This window comes from Triturus cristatus, chromosome 10, assembly GCF_964204655.1.
Source record: "Triturus cristatus chromosome 10, aTriCri1.1, whole genome shotgun sequence".
Lineage (NCBI taxonomy): Eukaryota > Metazoa > Chordata > Amphibia > Caudata > Salamandridae > Triturus > Triturus cristatus.
The window spans coordinates 79,150,021-79,170,570 of record NC_140593.1 but is presented as its reverse complement, the minus strand read 5'-3'; the positions used below and the strand labels follow the sequence as shown (position 1 = coordinate 79,170,570).

The 20,550-nt window shown below is 45.0% G+C and overlaps 1 protein-coding gene across 5 annotated transcripts in view; it reads right to left on the bottom strand.

The window, feature by feature from the left end:
* The window catches only part of KAT2B (lysine acetyltransferase 2B), a 271,057-nt gene that overhangs the window by 127,924 nt on the left and 122,583 nt on the right, over positions 1-20,550 (bottom strand). For all 5 annotated transcript variants that reach the window (XM_085630459.1, XM_085630461.1, XM_085630460.1 and 2 more), the window contains exon 3: positions 11,799-11,944. In XM_085630459.1, coding sequence (XP_085486585.1) covers positions 11,799-11,944 — 146 coding nt within the window. The remainder of the gene's footprint in view (positions 1-11,798; positions 11,945-20,550) is intronic.

Genomic DNA, 20,550 nt, shown 5'->3' with positions numbered 1-20,550 from the left:
TTCCATTGGCGTGCTAAGCACTCTTGGAGAAGACGCATCTGGAGTCTTGCGTGAGGTACTATGAGTATGCAAGAGGCCATCATTCCTATAAGTTGCATGAACACTCGAGCTGGAAGAGAGTGTTCCGGTTGAAATTTGGCGCGTAGAGCCTGAATGCTTGCTATCCTAGCTGGACTGGGATAGGCTAGCGCTTTTGGAGGTGTCTATGGTGGCACCGACGTATTGTTTTACGTGGGACGGTTGCAGATGGGACTTTGCGTGGTTTACTGTGAAGCCCAGTTCGTGAAGTAGTTGGATAGTGGCGTGAGTGTGTTGTACACACTGGTTGTATGAGCTGGCTTTTATGGGAAGACGTGGATGTGTTGTCTTCGCAGGTGTGCTGCCACCACCGCTAGGCACTTGGTAAACACCCTTGGTGCTGTGGTGACTCCGAATGGGAGTACTTTGAATTGATAGTGTTGACCGTCGACTACAAATCTGAGAAACTTCCTGTGAGCGAGGTGAACGGGAATGTGGAAATAGGCGTCATTGAGGTCTAGGTTGGCAAGGAAGTCGTTCTGGGAGAGTAGGGGGGGGAGTACCTGCTGGAGTGTGACCATGTGGAAATGGTCTGAGTGTATGTAGTGGTTTAGGGGTCTGAGGTCTAGGATAGGTCTTTGAGTGTCGTCCCTTTTTGGTATGAGAAAATATAGGGAGTAAACTCCCATGTTTTGTTGGCGGGCAGGAACTGATTCTATTGCACTCTTTTGTAGGAGGGAGATGACCTCCTGCTTTAGAAGTGACAAATGCACCTGTGACATTGGGCGCTGTTTGGGTAGTATGTTTGGAGGGGTAGATGTTAGTTTGAGCCAGTAGCCTGACCGAATGATCTGTGTCACCCATTTGTCTGAGGTGATGGTAGTCCAGACAGGAAGGAAATTGTGGAGTCTGTGCCCCCGACCGGAGTGGGATGGTCTGGGGGGAGTGGAGGCAGAGCGGGAGGTGTTAGTTTTGCCTCTGCCTTTATTGTTGTTACCCCTGTAGCCGCCTCTCTGGTAACCCCTAGTGAAGGTGGATTGGGTAGGGGCTTTATAGGAAGTGGAGGCAGAGGAGTAGCCTCTGGAGTTGCTTCTAAAGGAAGAGCGGCGAAAGGAGCTCCTGGGAGCTTGCGACTGCAAGGCTCCCATAGATTTTGCCGTGTCGGTGTCCTTTTTCATTTTTTCAAGGGCAACGTAGACGTTGGGGCCAAACAGATGTTGCTCGTCAAAGGGATGATTGAGGATGGAACTCTGCACCTCGGGTTTGAAACCTGAAATTCGTAGCCAGGCATGCCTACACAGGAGGACGCTGGTGTTAATTGCCCTAGAGGCGGTGTCAGCTACATCGAGGGCGCAACAAATGGAGGTGTTGGTGATGATTTCGCCCTCCTGGATTAGCCCGTTGGCCCTATTCTTGTATTTGTCAGGGAGGTGTTGCATTATGGCTTCCAGTTCATCATAATGTGCCCTGTCATATCTTGCTAAAAGAGCTTGTGTGTTTGCAATGCGCCATATGTTGGCAGCCTGTGAAGCAGTTCGCTTGCCAGAGGCGTCCAGGAGTTTGGACTCTCTTTATCGGGTGGTGGAGCCTCGCCTGATGCCTGGGAGTTTGCCCGCTTCCTCGCATTGGAGACTACTAGGGAGTCTAGTGGTGCGGGGCCTCTGATGTAGGTGGGGTCTGTAGGGGCGGCCTTATATTTCTTTTCAATGCGAGGGTTGATGACACTGGCCCTGACCGGGTCTTTAAAGACCTCCGGTGCGTGCTTAATAACCCCTTTAAGCATGGGCAGAATGGAAGTGGCCCTCTGTGTAGTGTCAAAAGTATCTAGGAGGAAGTCCTCCTCCACGGGGTCTGTATGGAGATCAACTCCGTGGTAGTGTGCAGCCCTATGGAGCAGTTGGTTAAACCCCATTGTGTCTTCAGGGGGGGGTGGTCTTGAAGGGTAAGGGTTGTCCTGCGGGACATTGGGGACGTCTGGGATGTTGTAGTCGTCCCATGGGTCTGGGGAGCCTGTAGGAGTAGGGTCCCTTGTGGGCTGGTTATCCGGCCCGTCCCCAGTGTTGTCGTAGACGTCATCATCATCCTCATCAGGAGAGGGTATGGGAGAATGATGAGGTGGTGGAGGAGGAGGTAGAGGAGGGGGTGAAGGCAGTCTCAAAGGGGAGGTAGCAAAGTCTCTTCTCTTTGGAGGTGGAGCAGGCTTGTCCAGCGGTCTCTTTTTGATGCTGAGCATCAAATGTCCGGTTTTAGGGTCCTTCACGAGTGTTTTTTGTAGTGGATCAGGACGAAATAGTTCATCTGTGGAGGGCCGATCCTTCGGTGCCGAAGGTGTCGGAGCCGTAGGTTTCTTAGTCTTCGGCTCGGCATCGGTTCGTTGTTTTGAACAGTGGGCTTTCGAAATGTCTGTTTGTTTCCTCGGTTCCGAGATGATTTTCGGCTTCGAGGTGTGGGTTTCGAGGGCCTTTGGTTTTTTGCTCGGCTCCGGGGATGGTGTCGGTACCGAGGAGCTAGTGCCAGTCTTCAGCGCCAAGTACTTCGGTGTGGAGCTCGGCGCGGAGGAGGTGGAGGCAGTCTTCTTTTTCGGTGCTGGTGCCGAGGAGTGTTTCTCGGCACCGACGGCAGGCTGGCTAGAGCCCGAGCCGCCGGAAGGCTTGATGGGCTTCTTAACCGGGCCTTAAGGTGAGGTATGGGAAGAAGTGTCTTTGGTCGTGCCTAGGCCCGAGGGCGAAGGCGTGACCGAAGCCTTTTTCAATGTCATCAATGGTGGGGGGTGGGGGTCGATGTTGGTACTCACGCCCCTCTGTGCCGGAGTGATGTCCTCGACATCGGAGTCGTCGGCTTCGGAGGTGCTTCCGAGGCCCTCTTCGGTGTGCTGCTCTTTCGGAACATCGACGCCTTCTCCGAAGATGTCGTCGAGGATCGAAGTCGACGAGTGAGCCATTGTTCTCCTCGCTCATCGGTCTTGAATAGTCTTCTTCGAACGTAAGGATTTGCAAGCCGGACAGTCTCTTGCCTCGTGTTCTGGGGAGAGGCAGAGGTTGCACACCTCATGTAGATCAGTGTGGGGAAACTTCGACCCACATTGAGGAAATTTTTTGAATGGCGTCCTTTCCATCAGCCAGGACAGGAGGCCAGGTAGGCCCGAAGGCCTTCGTCGACGACCAGAATCAAAGACTTCGAATGATGAGAGACGCGTCGAGTGTGGAGATCGCGATCGAAACAATGCCGTGGAAAGGGAAAGGATTGCGCGCCGATCAGAAGAACTGGAACGGTTCGGAACCGGAGCGCGAAGAACACATCCGAGCCCGATGGCGGAAAAAAATAATCTGAGGATGGAGCCGAAGCCCATGCGCAATATGATCCAAATGAGTCACCACATACCTCGTGACTTCCAAAGACTTTCCAAGAAGAAAAACAACTGCAAACATCCGGGCCCAACACCAGATGGCGATCTATGCACAGTGTGTAATCTGCAGCTCATATGCCTCGAACACACCTTTTCATTATTATTCTCATATCAGTCCACAACATGAGTAAAAAGTTTAAAATGTTAATTTTTAGCTACGTGCTCTAAGGTGCAGTACTTTCGCTAACATAAGCAGACAAATGATTAGAAATAAAACCATCAGCATTGTTACAATACCATAAAACACAAAGGGAGAAATCATATTACAATGATAGTGGAAACAGGTCCTATAATACCTTGTGTACCACCCTCCCCTGGCTAGTAAGCTAGTTTTATATAATAATAGAAGGTCTCTAGGTAGAATGGGGAATCCCATACCTCAAAGATCAGCTTAGGTGAATCACATCACAGGATCAGCTCTGCTCTCTGTGTCTGGAAAGGTTTTTCTCCAAGTGTCTGAATCATGCATGCAAATGCAATATTAAAGGCACCCGAGTTTCAGATATGTGCAGCTGTGTGCTTGTTGTGTCTAGAGCGTGGGCCGATCAACCTGAATTCAACAGCATACATTGTATTTGACCTGGACGGTTTCTGCACACAGTGTTCAGACTAAGGTCGCGGTGCACGTCTAGGGATGTGAAAAACAGACCGTTCTCATGTGAAGAAAAAGCAATCAAGCAGTTTTACTTATAATAACAACTACCTGTAGTGTTGTGTGGAAAAGCAGCAAAGTGGCAAGATGGCGTTTAACTTCTAAAACGCTTATGCTAACATAGCAATGTGTGCAGGCAAAACCCTGTCTCCACTACACAAGGATGTCAGGTCTAACAATGTAAGTACTAAAGGAACTGGCACAGACCTTGGCAAAAGAGTAGAAGTCAGAACCGGATTTAGTACAGGCCCTTTAGGCCCAAAGACGTGCAAGAGGGAGCCAAAATTGCACCAAAAATCTGCAGCATGGATGTCGACAACAGACTGGGCAACTTTTGCTGGGAATAATTGCAGAAATGGTATGGATCCTCAAGAAATCAGGGAAGTGCATTCATTATCATGATGCTCTTGTGTCTTCTTGCTAGATTTCGAGCGGTGCAATGGGGGTAGAGTCTTGGTTGGTCTTATGAGTGTGCTTCGACTTTCCATAAGATGGAAGTGGACTTTTTGCAGGAGCGGCCTTGTGACCTGGACAGCGATCAGCCCACGATCTGGTACAGGAGCAGGACCTGTGCTTTGACTGTGACCTCTTCTGTTCGGCGATGTGGGGTTTAGAGTCCCAGTCCTGAATCGTATTAGGTGGATGAGGGCACACTTGTTGCATGACATTTGAGTCATGGCCTCAGCCCAAGCACCAAACACAGACCTTGTGTGGGACCATTACTGGCATCTGCTTCTTGCAGTCTCATCACGGCAGGAATCCGGTCATTTTCAGTAGGGACACTGTTTGCTAGCACACTTTGACAAGTGTTTTAGAGTCATTGCAAAACTGACAAGTTGGGAACAGAGCTCCGTATCTGCATCAAAGGGCACAGAATTAAAGTAACTGACGTCAGCATGTAGGGGTGGAGCTTATATGTGGCTCTGCTCCATCACTTCCAGGTAGTATGGAGTCCCTGTGGGGCCACATCTCCGGTCGGGCACTGGGAGATACTTTAAATGGGAGTAATCTGCGGTTAGAAGTATACACTTTGCAACTTCACACACACTGTACTCAGAACATATACTGGGACTGACACACCTTTACTTGATGAAACTTAGTTTTAAACATATTTATTAAATAGACTCGTCAAGGCCTCGTGGACAATGATGCACCTAATCTGATGATAAAATGAGCTCACCACCTAATCTGGCACAAAGGGAAAGCAGCAGTCAGGTGATTCCAGTCTAATATTTGTAAAAGACTAGCAACATGATGGAGGAGGCAGTCAAACTATGTAGCTTACCTTGCAGTTCTTTATCAACCACTTTCAACAACAGCCTTTGTGCAACAGAACTGAAAACAATAATCAAGCGTTCACAAAGACAAACGGTCTGACATTCTCCTACAGCCTTTTGGCAATTCTTCATTCAGTTTGTCATGGTTTTTGTACAACTCTATTGTTCAGGAAGCTGCTGGGCCTTCATCAATCTAATACAAAAACATTAGCTTAAAGCAAAAAACATTCTGGCCCCCAAAAAGTACACATTAATAGTCTTTCCTGGCACTGAGGAGAACTTATTTGCGTGTGAGAGTGCCCCTTGTGAATGGGCAGCATGACGTAACTCATAGTGAAATCAGCAAGAAAGAGAGAAAGAAAGAAATAAAAAAACTAAAATAAATGTAAAAAAACAGACAGAAGGAGAAAAAAGAAAGGGAAAAAAGGAAAAAGGAAGGTAGGAAAGAAAGAAAGAAGGGAGGAAAGAAAGAAGGAAAGAAAAAAGAAGGGAGAAGGGAGGAACGAAAAAGAAGGGAGGAAAGAAGTTAGGGAAAAAATGTGTTGTAGGGTATAGCCTTCATTTTAGATTCTCGTTTTAATGTAGCATCTTTCTTTCATGGTGATTTGCACGTTTTCTCTAATACGAGAATGTGCAATGCACGCATATATTTTTGATAGACATTGTCACCCTGTAGTCTGCACATTTAGTTCCAGGGTCGGACAATTCAGAACACAGTGTATTGTTTTGTTTTTGTCATTGGAGGAGACAACTCTTCTGCTGCAGTCTACAGAAAATGTTGTCTTCACATCTGGCATAGTGCGATAAGCTTGCCATTTTATTATAAGAGCAGCGTCCATGCTGAAGTAGGTGAGAGGTTCACTTTCCACCAGAATCATCATACTGCTGTGAGCTGTGACTGAGAAGCATTCCTGCTGTCCCCCACCATCATCCTGAGTAGGAAGATAACAGTCCAAGAGAAGTGTGCATGCCTGCACATTTAGACGGGTGCATTTGTTAATGCACAGAGGCAAGCTTCCTGACATACAGTACTAAGGTATGGGGTTAGGTCATTCCAAAAGATCTGGCAGATGGGTGCTGCCGATATACTCTTTTGCCTAGGGAAATTAGTGATAGATAGGAGTACCATTAGTAACATGATTATGAACAATTAACATGGTTGAATTGATTGTTATAAGCAATATTAGCATGGTGAAAAACACAATGTGTTTCATCTTTCTCAATCACAGTTCATGTTTTATTTACAAAGATTAGAGCTTTTCAATAAACGTTTGAAAATGCCATAATGTATCTTTTCTTTGTGAAATTTTGGGAATGCAAAAGTGACAAACGAAAGGGTTAGATCTGTTTCCACGATCTCCTTGGGAATCAGAGTCATGTTCTAGGTTACTGACAATATCACTAACTCTGTTGATTAGGAGTGCAGATGTGGTACTGTGAAGCTAGCCAAACAGACCAATAATTTCTGATTATATACGTAGTCTCAGTCTCTGTATTATGACATTTTATTTTTCTATATACACAGTCCTACTATATTTGTAGGAACTGTATAACAAAGGAAGGAAATAAAGACAGACAGGGTTGCAAAGCTAGAGGACACTCATGGGTTTACATTCAGAGTTTGTGCGAGCTGATGTTTGCATTATTGTTGTCTTTTAAAAGGGTCTGTTCCATACTACCAAAATAGCAGCAGTCAGATAAACAAACGCGAATCTGAAAGGAATTTACAACAGCAGTAGAAGGAGAAAGGAACTGATAAAGCTGGCATGTACCCTGTGTTCACAACAAAAACGACATGCTATCACAGCAGGCTCTAAACATGAAAGCAACACAAAAGTAATTTTTATATAAAAACATTGGCAGTGAAGGGAACTACTTTGTGTACAGATGTGCTCATTGTAAAAGAGCAAAATGCAGTCACTCAAAGTAAAGTTAGACAGTGGTTTAAGTAGGCTGACCCACTGCCCCATGCTGTATGTGGTCAAAAGCAAAATGTGAATGACACAAAGAGACCAATGGAAGAAGAGAGGTGGCTGAAAGCGCTTTTAAGTAAATATATTTTACATATAATTTTAGTGAAATCAAAAGGTCTTGGCTAACGCCTGACCTAAAAAGATTTGGCAAACCTAATAGGTCTGGCTTTAATGTGATAAGGCATGTAAAAACAGGCATTCACAATTTTTGTTTACATGGGTTGTATGCACCAAAGTTGTTTATCGCATTAAAGTCCTCTCTGTTGGCTTTACCAGTGCTGGGGAGAAAGTAGCAAAAACGCATTGCTTACTGTATGTAAGTACAGGAGAGAAAGACTGCAAAAAAAGAAGGAAAAAAAAGAGTAAAGACTGAGTATACTTTTCTGATCTAAAGTAGTCCAAGTGGAAGCATGACTAGGACGGCGGAATATTACTCCAAATGACCAATAGCATCGGGACAGAGTTCTATACTTTTCTGGTTGGAACTACAGTTTACTCCATGTATATTGGCAATAGGTAATGAAGACATACATGCAGCTGTGAAACGAGACTGCTGGACAGAAAAGTATTGATAAAAACAAATAGGTTGTAGCCCACAATGCTTATGGTTAAAGTGCAAAAGTGGATTTTGCATTTCAGCTCTAAAGTCCAACAGTGTCTCTCATTCCTACTCTGACGCGCTTGTCTTTTGTCACTAGGGGAGGTGCTTTTATCCTGCCTTGAAAGCCCAAAGAACAGTTGTGGGACCAATTGCTCTAATCAAAGTGGTAATTCTACCACAATTACTATGTTTTTCAAAATTTTCCAGCACCATTAACAAAGGGATTTTTTGACCCACTATAGTCATTCTTAATCAAATTAACATGGGCTGGCAAACAGCCACGAATAAGCTGGGAAAAATGAGAGCGGTCATATGAAAAAGGAGGATTTTCCACACCACATTTGAAGCTTATTCTTATTTTGCACAAGCACAACTTGACACACATTAGTCTCATGCCAGCAGACAGGTATCTCACCTGGATCTAGAACTGGGCTTAGTGACATCTCGTAGGCTCACAAATGTCAAGTGAAGACCCCGACTCGGCCACAACCCAAAATCCATGTTGTGAATTGAACATTATAGACCTGGGCTCAACTGGCTCGGACATCTGAAGTAAATACACTATACTCTCCACACACAAAATCAATACGAAATCCGAAATTGCCCATCACAAGTGAATCGCTAATGATACAGACTCTGCAAGACAAACCACTTCTCACATTGGGCGTCTGTATACGGGGCACCATTCCTGTCCCTAGATGACTATCTTCAAAAGGGGGGTCCACACCTCTAGAGGTCTTCTTATATCACAGGCCAAAGGAATCAGTGAAGGTGGTTTTCACACATATCCCCACGAACCGGCTGACTGGAGACTGCTAAGTCTAGCTCCAGCTGGCTCGCTAGATTGCCAGAACAGTCACTAGGATGTATGATAGGATTATGAGCGACATGCCGAAAGTATGTCGCCGTTCAGAAGATAACTGATCCAGGGATCTTGAAATACAATCATCAGATACACAGTAGGGGGTTTTGCCATACTCAGGTGGCTAAGAACAGTAGACCGAATAATACATTACAAATGTTTGCGTCCGCTATATTACACACCAGTCAAAATGCATCAATATAGTGGGCCAGGCGATGATGATGATTGTGTGAAATGCACACTTCATCCACCCGGCCTGGGAATGTCAACCATTGCAGACTAATGGACTCGGCAGTACCAAACATTGACTAAGAACTGAAATGATACTACAGGTGGAGGCACTGCAGTCCTAGTATGATACCCAAACATAGAAGGAAGCCTGTCAGCCTACCTTTGTTACTGGGTAAAAGAAGGGGACTATGCCATTGGGTAAAGGGGCCGCCACTAAGGTGGAAAGGTGGCTTAGTGGCTTTGCACTGTGTAATACGACATCTGAACTGTACAGTGCATCGCTGCCCAGGACGTCTCGGCCAAAAGATATCTGGGAGCCACTGAGAAGCTACCTTGCTAGACAAATTCCTGAAGCAGAAGAGGCAGCACACCCTCCATAGGAGTATATGTACTATTTGTTCAGTATACACTACAATTTGAAAACCGATGTCTGCATGCAAGGGACAGATGAGTGGGGGGACGTTATGGGATTGGCATAATGGCTAGAATGTGCGCAATATGTGTAGCTTATTGCTTAATGTATTGATGTTTACTGAGTACACGGTTGGAGATGGCACCATTGTAGTTTGACCTAATTAATAAAGAATTTTAAAAAAGAAAACCCAAAGAACAGAAACTGCAGACTATACACACAATCTGAAATGTTTTGTATTTGTTTTCTTTTGTTTAAAACATTTTTTTATTCTTAAAGAACTTCAATGGTTGCATTTTATACTATGCCAAATTAATATAAAGTCACAAGAACTAGATCTCCCCGCCTCCTTTCTCATCCCACACCACGTACTTAGGTAATACCTAAACTATAAAAACAGAATGGTTCATTTAATGCTTAGTAAATGTGTTATTAGCTCAAAACTTTGGGGTGACCAAACAACATTCTATATGTTCTACAAAGATACCACATTATACATTTTAATAAAAGAACTAAAAAAAACTCGAACGGTTATAGAAAAATTGATAAATTACCAGAATTGAATAGGAGACATTGCTTGGTTGGCATTCATAATACTACACTGTAAGAACGGTGAGCACAGAGGGTTCTGCCAAAGGTCTTGCAACCCTATGCATACACAAAAAACACGAGTAAAAGATTCTTTAACACTCATGAGCCATAATGTTTTTTGCACTACCTTTTTGAATTATTAAAAAAAAAGCTATTGACCTTTTTACGGTTGAGGGTTGCATTTTGGTTTTGTGTAATGTATTTTGAACTCCTTCCATGTGGAAAACAAAGAAGTACCCTAAGCTCACCACACTATAATTTAAAATTGAACACCCTTTCCTATGTGGGGAAAAGGGGTAGTCAATAAGGTGGTGCCTGGACACCGCACTTCTTCCACCGTCTCAAAGGATGGTGACCGGTCTATATACAAGACACCCCATCACCGTCACATGTGATTGGTTTAGAGACTGCAGGATTTATATTATAGGGCAGCAATCCCGGACGCTGTGGGGCCATCCCTTGCAACCAGTGAGTAATCACTGCATTACAATGTTACACCTTACGAATCCTTTGCACTCTCTGCAGACCCTAGAGAGTGACACTCTTTGTGAAAGCCAAACTCATCCCACAGCCACAACTTGAGTCTGCGCCTTCCTTCACTGTAACCTATTGAGCGCCTCTTGGTCCCTCTTCTACTCAGAAGCACATGCCTTCTTACCGCCTAATGAGCTGGAGGTGCCTCGAGTGATGTACGGTGTATGTGGTGAAGGCGGGATTTCCATAATGGACGAGTGATGTTCGAAGAGGAGGTGGGGTGATGTTTACTTTAGAGGAGTGGCGGCGTGGTTATGTACAAGGAGGTGGGGTGATGTGTACTTTAGAGGAGTGGCTGCATGGTTATGTGCAAGGAGTGTGATGGTGAGGTAATGTGTGCATTGGAGGAATGCTGTGCAGAGAATATGATGGAGGAGAGGTGTATGGGTAGGACAAGTGATAGATAAACATGAAGCAGGCGAGACCTCATCAGGGGTAGCAAGCGCGATATAAATACAAACCTTTTTAGCTCTTCTACCCCTTCGCTATCCTTCTTAACTGCCTAACATATCCACCACTCAAATTACTTTCATATTTCACTATAATAATTTACCATTAACACTATGTGGGTTCCAGAGTCGCGTGCTACTCGCCGAAAAAGCACTTCAACACCTCGTCAGGGGTAGCAAGCGCAATATAAATGCAAACCTTTTTCCCTTCTCTATCCCTCCACTATCTTTCTCAATCCCAATAACTGACTAATATATCCACCACTCAAATTACTTTCATGTTTTCACTATACTAATTCACCACTAATCATTTATGGGTTCAGAAGTAGTGTGATACTTGCCGAAAAAGGGCTTCAACGCCTCATCAGGGGTAGTAAGCGCTATATCAATACACTACAATCTCTACATTGGATGAACAATATGCAGCAGGTATGTGATGCTCAATAAGTGTGATGGTGGGATGATGTATGCACTGAGAACCGGTAAGAAGCCATGTAGGAGGAAGAAAGAGTGCAAGGGAGAGTAAGCACGAGATACATGCCTTTTTGTTTCGTTTTTCACTCTACAAGCGGTTCTATTATAAGTAGACTACTGTGTTGTTGGAATTGTCTGTTCACACCTGTGCAGGTAAAGGCCTCCTTTGAGGTTCATGTATATCATGAGTTGTAAAGCGCACTGACACCCAATCGGCGGTACGAACTGTGTTATGAACAAACCTTAATAAATAAACCAATATATATGCTCTTGAGGCATGATCCCACATTCTTACACCCCACCATCTCCTGGACATACCTTGAAGAGGTAGAAGTAGACCTGCTTGGTGTCTGCATCTTCCTCCTTGTGCACGCAGGTGAAGAGGTACTCCACGTCCAGCACGATGCCCAGGAGTCGGTTCATCTCCTCCTCCGACACGTTCTCCAAGTGAGAGACATGGGAAGCTGCAAACATATACAAAAACATCACCACTCTATTAAACACATCAGTGTACACCTTTCTAATGCAATCAAATACCACGGCTGTGAAATGGAAGTAATAGTGCCCAACACTGGTCTGTAAGCAGTCTTAGCAGCTTCTCTTTCTACCGTTCTTTCATGTGTCCATGCCTAGGCGGAATGCAAGACCTTGAAGCACACTATCCGGTTGATAATTATAAGCTGAATAAAAGTAATTTTCCTCCATGTCCTATCTAGAATATATTTAACATTCAATTGTGCTATAAGTAGTTTGCAAACCATACTCACTTGCCTAATCTTCCTGATCAAATTGTAAAATTTAAATTGGTGGCAACATTGAAAGCAGAAGAGTGAAAACTGCATTTGATTATGTCCACGCCAACTGAATGGTCATCGATGGCACTGCCATCGTCAACAGTATAGCACTGGGTTGTAGTCATCGACAGTGAAGGTCTCTTTGTCGACAGTGTTGTAGACGTCAACAGCAATGTCGTCGATGAGGTTGACAAATAATTTTGCAGATTTTATTTTTCCAGAGGTTGATCTTCAGTGGAATCTGATGATCCCTTGTTTAGGGACGGAAGGGGTGGCTGCAAAGGCTGTTCCAAAAATATCCAATTCCGAAAACTGAATATGTATCCTTTTCAGCGCTGCCTTCGTGAAGAGCTTTTGGGAGCATTGTCCATGGAATCTTCCCACTGAAGAGGTTGCATCTCCTTCATAAAGTGGAATATTCTATTTTGCCACCAGATACAAAACCAATTTCTTCGCTCTGTCCTTAGGATATTTAGATGAAAAACTCCTACAAATGGCACATATAGATGCTTTATGTTTTGTAAAAAGGAAATAAATACACTGTAAATGAGGATCTTTCATGTACATCTTTTTAAGACCACAGGATGAACAAGCCTTGAAAAGAAATTGGTCTCGGTCAGCCCTGGTGATTGACAGTGAGAGTTGGCTTTCAAGCAAATAGGTCTTTCTGGCCCTCAAATTTACACAATTTCCCTAAAAACAGCTCAGAGTACTTCTGTGCTGACGATAGGGCTGGTTCAACTCCAGAGCAGATCATGGAAGTAACAAATGTAAGGTTTACTAAAATGTCCGGGCAGAGCTCTTTCAGGGGGCTCCCGCACAGAGGATGTGCGCTAGGAATCTGAGCTAGGGCGGCTTCTAAGGGGAGCAGAAGAGCTCAAGCCTCCGTCTCACTGGCTTAGGTTTGGATTATTTCAAATGAGGTGGATGTGCTACTAAACACACAAGGTTGTTTCGGGCCTATGACCCTTTTACAATGGTAACAGTATGTCATATATATTTTACACTGTACACCGCTATCTTATTGTGCGGGGATTGATTCAAGCATGTGAATATATAAAAGATATAATGTCGGTGAAGTACTCTTCAATCAATGTTCCAATGGGGGGGGGGGGGGGGGGGGGGGAGTAGAGCTTGTGTATGTGCCTGCCAGAAGGACCTTACAGGTAAGCTCGGCACACACTCACCGCACTGGGGAAGTAGCTTTTAAGATCACGGTCAGGGTTCCAGCCAATGTATTTACCTTAATGCATTTTGCAATAAGGTAAACAGGTTACCAGGCCTGCACTGTGCTTCTAAAAGCAACTCTGCGTTTTTGGGAGGTTTTTTTCCGCCCACAAAGATGGATAAGCCTTAATTCCGCTCTGCAGGCAGTAAAAAAGGGCACATTTCCATTGATCTGCTTACTGTGTGAAAAATTCTCCTATCAGTAGTCAGTGACCCTAAGTAACATAGTGACACAGGGGATACTACGATCTGAATCCCATCAGGGAGAAGCAGGTGACCACCAAAGTACAGGTATATGGCTCGCAATTCTGTTTTTTGTGCAGGCTGTTCAATCGGCTCCCTTGAATTTTAGGGATCCTTTTTTATCCTCTTGAGTGCTAAGGACATGCTTGATACGCCCTCCACGCTGGTGCTCAGGTGCGGAGAACATGTCCTGCACATCCTAGCACCCACCCGCAAAGGAAGACCTGGCACTCCCCCGTGGGCCCCCAGCCACATGACCCCACCAGGGACAGCAGTGGAAGTACTTCTGCTGCCACCCCACACCCTCCCCCAGTGCGATGGTGACATCAGCACATGCACAGCATGCCAACGTCATCAGTAGCCTGGGATGCACTGGAAGGAATTTGCTTAATTGTGTCAGGAGAGGAGGATGTTTAGGTAAGTTCTCTCGCAGGGGGAGCAGGGTTTGGGAGGGAACGGACAGCAGGAGAGACACTGGGGGCAGGAAACAGTTTTTCCTTTCCCCCGGTGTTTCTCTTGAGTGCATTCCTGCTGCAGGATCGCAGCTTGGACAGCGACTATGCAGCAGGACTGCACCCACTAGGCCACCAGGGATTGTTTTTGTGTCAAGAAGAAGCCCCTTGGGCAAGGGTCCCAATGTGATTCCGTCCGCCCCAGGATCCGATCGGCCAGTTTCCAGGCCAATCTTCTCTCGAGGGGGCGGAAACCCACTAGACACCAGGGAGGTTTATTCTGTCTATTGTTTCTGGGGAGTGTCCCTTGGGCAAGGGTCCCTTCCCAAAGGGGGCAAATATCTTTTGTATCCACCCCCATGGGGACAAATCGGATGTTTTTTAGGCCAAACTGCTCCCCCGGGGTATGGAAACCCACTAGACACCAAAGATGGCTATTTTTTTAATTGTTTCTGGGAAGCAAGTCCTTGAGCATGGGTCGCTCTGCAAAGCGGGCAAGTATCTTTTGTTTCCACCCCCTGGGGGGCAGATCAGTCTGTTTTAGGCTGATGTGCTCCTCTGGATGGGTAGAAACTCAGTAGACAACAAGGAGGTAAATTTAGTCAATTGTTTTCGGGGAGTGACCCCCTTCCCTAAGGATTCGTTATCCGATAGTGGCGATTATCTTTCCTACCCCCACACCAAATCCACCCCGCCCGAAGGGCAGATCGGACGTTTTTTAGGCCAATCTCTCCCTGGGTAGGGATAGAAACCCACTAGACACCAAGGAATTTGTGCATATATGTATTTTATGGGGAGTGGCCCTTTGGACAAGAGTCCCTTTCCTGTAGGAAGCATTTTTTCTTTTGTTTCCGCCCTCCCTGGAATGAGAGTGGGAATATTTTATGCCAAACTGTGCCCTGGAGCAGAGTGGAAACTCACTGGACACCAGGGAAATGTTTCTATACGTGAGGGGAGCTAGGTCCATCCTAAGATGTCAATTATTTGCCTTTGCTTTGTGCAGAGCAGGTGCATTAGATCCTCAGTCTAGCTGTCTGTAGCAAGTAAGCGGTATCTAGGTAGCTTTTTGCAGGAGAAAGCTCATTGTTTGGTTTGCATTCAAAGTTTCTTTCCAGATCGTTATATTTCAATCGTTGTGTTTACTGTTCGATACAGCTTCAGATTGTTGAGTTCTAATTTTACGCAGTGTTTTTTACAGTTGATTGTTTTTTTTGTAAAAGTTTCATTGGGAAGCATTCTGGCTGCTCACAGGCTGACCGCCCTGCAGGTTGTTGGATTGCTTTTTGAACCTGCCGCCGAGCTTGCCTAGGAGACTGACTCTGCATCTGAGGCAGAGAGGGGACCAAGGGCAAGATTCTGGCAGTGGATTTTCTGTCTGAGAGGAATCATCGGATGATGAATCCACTATTCGCGCTGGTGAAGTACTACTAGGGCTCCTGATGTGTCTGCAGTGCAGAATGAGCAAACTGTATGACAGCCAGGTGCTGGAAGGCTTCCCATTGCAAGTGCTGAACCCTGGTTTGCCCCTAACATGGTGCAGCCTGTTTTGCCTGCCTTTAGCAGTGTTGCGGGGTTTAGAGTTAACACAGAGAGCTTTTTGCCCATCAATTTCTTCCAGTTCTTTATTAGTGATGCATTTCTGGCCGATATTGTTGAGCAGACCAATTTGTACACAGACCAGTATTTTAGAGACAACAATGCCACATGTAAGACCATCTCTAGAGCTACAGATGAACTCCTAAAATCACCATGAAAATAAGCAGTTCTGGGGTTTAACATTTTTGATGGGATTGCTAAGGAAGACTAATTCACAAAGGGCCACTCATTAACCTTGGTTTAATTTGTTCTGTGTCTCGGCACTATGCCGAGACACAGAAGTGGGGCAGCATTTTTATTGGACTAAGTAGGGGAATTCTGGATGGTAGAAATGTTGTGGATTCCTACTGGTTCCAAAAGTTTATGTCTCAGAAAAGCAAAGAAAATTAATACTATTAGGCAAAGTCTGAGGTGTGAATGACATAGTGGATACAAAAACCTTGTGGGACCCATGCGAGGCACAAAACCCTGGACTCCCATTAGTCTCTACTTTCCAGAAATGTTTGGGTTTGGTAGGTTTCGCTGAGTGGCCGCCGGTCCCCGGCAAAAAAAAAACCACTGCTACCTCAAATGCCAAATCAGATCATTTTTGTGACAGGAAATATTGAAATCTCCACATTGTATTTTGGGGCCTTTTCTGTTGTGGGCACTAAGCCTGCCCAAACAAGTGAGGTACCATTTTACATTACAGTAGGTGGAGGATCTAGGAATGCAATTGCTAGAATGAGAAAGTGCTTCAATAGTGGGCGTCTTGCTTCATCATTGGGCTAGCTCCTCGTCAGGCCAGTGCTGCAATACCCGACGGGCATCCACACTACTAGCCCACCCAGCCTCACTTCATCATACCGCAACCCGTTAAAGGATCCCGGCAAAGAGCACCCTTGTGGGAGTCAGTCTGACATGGAAGCGCAGACCCGAGGAGGAGCTAGACCAATGATGAAGCAGGACACCAATTTTTTTTTGTTTTTAAGAGTTTTATATAGCGCGAACTAGACCCGAAAATATGAGGTATCAGAGCACTTCACATGAGCACCAGTTTCATTACAGATGGACACATTCATCATTTTAGTTAGGCATAGAGAGATTAAGTAATTTGCCCAGAATCATAGGATGTTGAGCATCATTGCCGAGACTCTAACCCGGTCCCCCAGCTTCGAGGTCGACCGCTCTAGCCGTAAGGCTACATCCTCTCCCAAACTTTAGTGTGCGAGGGCTCTTGCTCCTATTGGAGCACTCTCCCATTTGGACAACTCCGTCGCCAAGTACTCTTTACCCTATCTTCTTCATAGGAACTGCATACTCTTGTTGGATAACGAGATATATTAAGGAGCCCGTATACTGGACATAATTGCTCCTGGTCCCTCCTCCCTTTGAGGATAGATAGAGAGATAGAGAGATAGAGAGATAGAGAGATAGAGAGATAGAGAGATAGAGAGATAGAGAGATAGAGAGATAGAGAGATAGAGAGATAGAGAGATAGAGAGATAGAGAGATAGAGAGATAGATAGATAGATAGATAGATAGATAGATAGAGATTTATAGAGATAGAGAGATAGATATAGAGATAGATAGAGAGATAGATATAGAGATAGATAGAGAGATAGATAGAGAGATAGATAGAGAGATAGATATAGAGATAGATAGAGAGATAGATAGAGAGATAGATAGAGAGATAGATAGAGAGATAGATATAGAGATAGATAGAGAGATAGATAGAGAGATAGATAGATAGATAGAGATAGAGAGATAGATAGAGAGATAGAGAGATAGATAGAGAGATAGATAGAGAGATAGATAGAGAGATAGATAGATAGATAGAGATAGATAGATAGATAGAGATAGAGAGATAGATAGAGAGATAGAGAGATAGATAGAGAGATAGATAGATAGATAGAGATAGAGAGATAGATAGAGAGATAGTGAGATAGATAGAGAGATAGATAGAGAGATAGAGATAGAGATAGAGATATAGAGATAGAGATAGATAGAGAGATAGATAGATAGATAGAGAGATAGATAGAGAGATAGATAGATAGATAGAGATAGAGAGATAGATAGAGAGATAGAGAGATAGATAGAGAGATAGATAGAGAGATAGAGATAGAGATAGAGATAGAGATATAGAGATAGAGATAGATAGAGAGATAGATAGATAGATAGATAGATAGATAGATAGATAGATAGATAGATAGATAGATAGATAGATAGATAGATAGATAGATAGATAGATTAGATAGATAGATTAGATAGAATAGATAGGATAGATAGGATAGATAGGATAGATATATCATGTAAATCTGACACCAGCAAATGCCTTGCAGGGAGGCGGAGGGGCGCATGTGAATCCGCAGTGCTACGAGAAGGTGCTTACAAGGTAGGTAACATACTCCATCCGAAGCATGTGTTGGCTGCAGATACACATGCTATGCATAGACTGTAAAGCAGTATTCCTCTCGCAGTGGCTTTAGGCATCAGATAGTGAAGATGTCTGAAATAGCCTACGTAGGACTTTTGTGCCACTAAGGATAGCTGGCTTGCTGGGCATTCACGCAATAGTGTTTAGTGAACGTGTGTGGATTCATCCAAGGAGCTGCTTTAGGAATATCCGCTAAAGGGATGTTGCCTAAGAAAGCCATCTATACCTTTCCTTGTAGTAGAATGTAAGCTCTGTGTGGAACAGACTCTTTGAGAAGGTGCAGATGCTGGGGGTTGAGGGTCGGTCTGCGTGGAGGAATGTTTAGAGGTGGAGGCACATTATAGGCAGTTTCCGTGGCGATGGGGATGGTGCCCACTGCTCTGGTGTCGTCTCCGGCCACAGGCTGTGAAAGTGCTGAAACCCCCCCCCCCCCCCCCCCCCGCCAGGTGTTGTGTGTCCGGGGGCAATGTGTGGCGAAGAGAAACACACATGACCAACGCATTCGGACACGCGCATCCCGAGCCTTTCCAGGCCATTTCGACAAAAAGGCTGTTTAAGTTACATCAATGCCCACAAAAATGTGTTTAATGTTTAAAAAGGGAAATAAATCACATTCCTTTAGAGAGAGGCCACTCGAGGTCTTGTGGCAGGGAAATTCTGTGCCCCAGAATGGCCAATGGAATAACACCACACAAGAGAGGCCCGGAGCATGCCTCCCCTCCCCCCAGCCACCCCCTCCCCCACTGGCTCGCTGTCAGAAACGGGCCGATGCACTCACTTCAGATGTCAGGTTCAATCCCTGCAGCCAAATAAGCAGTTCACAGAAAAAAATGCGCTGAATTGAGTTGGCTCGTATATTTACAGCGCCTTGAAGCTTCAAGACAGGGACTCTGGTTCGCGCTTAATTAACTTTCTCGCTGAACTGTTGCTCCTTTGAAAAAAATAAAATCTTGGGATTGAGAATATTAAAGTAAAACGTACAGGTTCCTGACTAACGACAAAGAATTAAAAGACCATTAAAGCGATAAATACAGCAAACATTGTTTGTTAGTAACACATGGAACACTAAAATAAACTAAGCACACCCTTTGTGTAAGTCCATAGCCAGCGTGTGCAAAGCAACACAAGTTAACCTTGGTTAAAGTAGAATAAAGCCTAAAATTGCGGGCGTGGCCCAATTTTACTGCGAGGATTAAAGACACCGGGTAAATTAAAAAGATATTAACATGATGACCATTAAAGAGAGAAGGAAAAGTACAACACAGAGAGTTGGAGGGAGAGATGTGAGAAAAGAGAGACTAAGTAGAGATTTGTATACACGAAGCAAGAGAAAGCTTCGCTCCATAAAAAACACGTAAACAAACCCGGTGTGAATACTGAAACCCCGGGATACAACCTCTACCAGAGAACACAAAGATAGGCTAGGGTGACCAACTGGCATTGGTGCAAATTCAGGCTAGTGAGTGTAAAAATTCAGGACAAAGGGTCAAAATTCAGGACAGAAGGTCAAAATTCAGGACAAAAAATCGGGACAAAAGCTACGTTTTACAGACACATCAGAGGTGGTCACACAATAGTACATAAGTAAATAGACATTCAACATAAGTATATGTCAAAATAAGTTAAAATTAGGCTGAGACAATCGTGCACTTGCCTTCTGTCTCCACTTATGGCTTCTCTGGCACCCTTTAGACCCCTCCTGACAGCTGCATCCCAGTGCCGACTCTGCTGTGTTTATTTGTTCTGTCTTATGCTGACCTGAGAGCCACAGATCAAAGCCAGAAAGGGCAAGAGACAGGTATCGGACCCATGGCACCCCCACTGAGGCAGATATAGTGGGTGCTTCACTACCCCTTCGGCCCATTGTCATTCTTTATGCGATGGTCATTCACAGTCAGAATGGGCCTGTCCACAAATCCTCACTGACAAGAGGCCCAAATAACGGGAAGGCCAGGAATTGACGGTCACCGTAAAGATAGCATGGAGAGCAGACAGGAAACACACGGGCTGGCCTTCAAGCGACAGCGCATCAGCGGTTCACTGCTACTCAGTGTGATCCTGCGCAACACATGCAGTTTATCTGTTACGTTAAATAACACATGTAATAAGCACAGTATTATCTCCAGTAGCAGGTGGGGGGGAACGGTGGCGGGGGGGCAGGGGAAGGTGGGGGAGGGGGATGTTTGGGGGGGGGGGGTAGGGGACTTACCTCCTGGTCGCCGTTGCCAGCTGCCGCCGCCCCGACGCTGGAACCAGGAACCACCCAGGCTCCCAGACTCCTCTGACAAATCAAGACACTGTCTTACAGCAAGGTTGTGATTGGTTTGAGGGCCGTGGTTCGG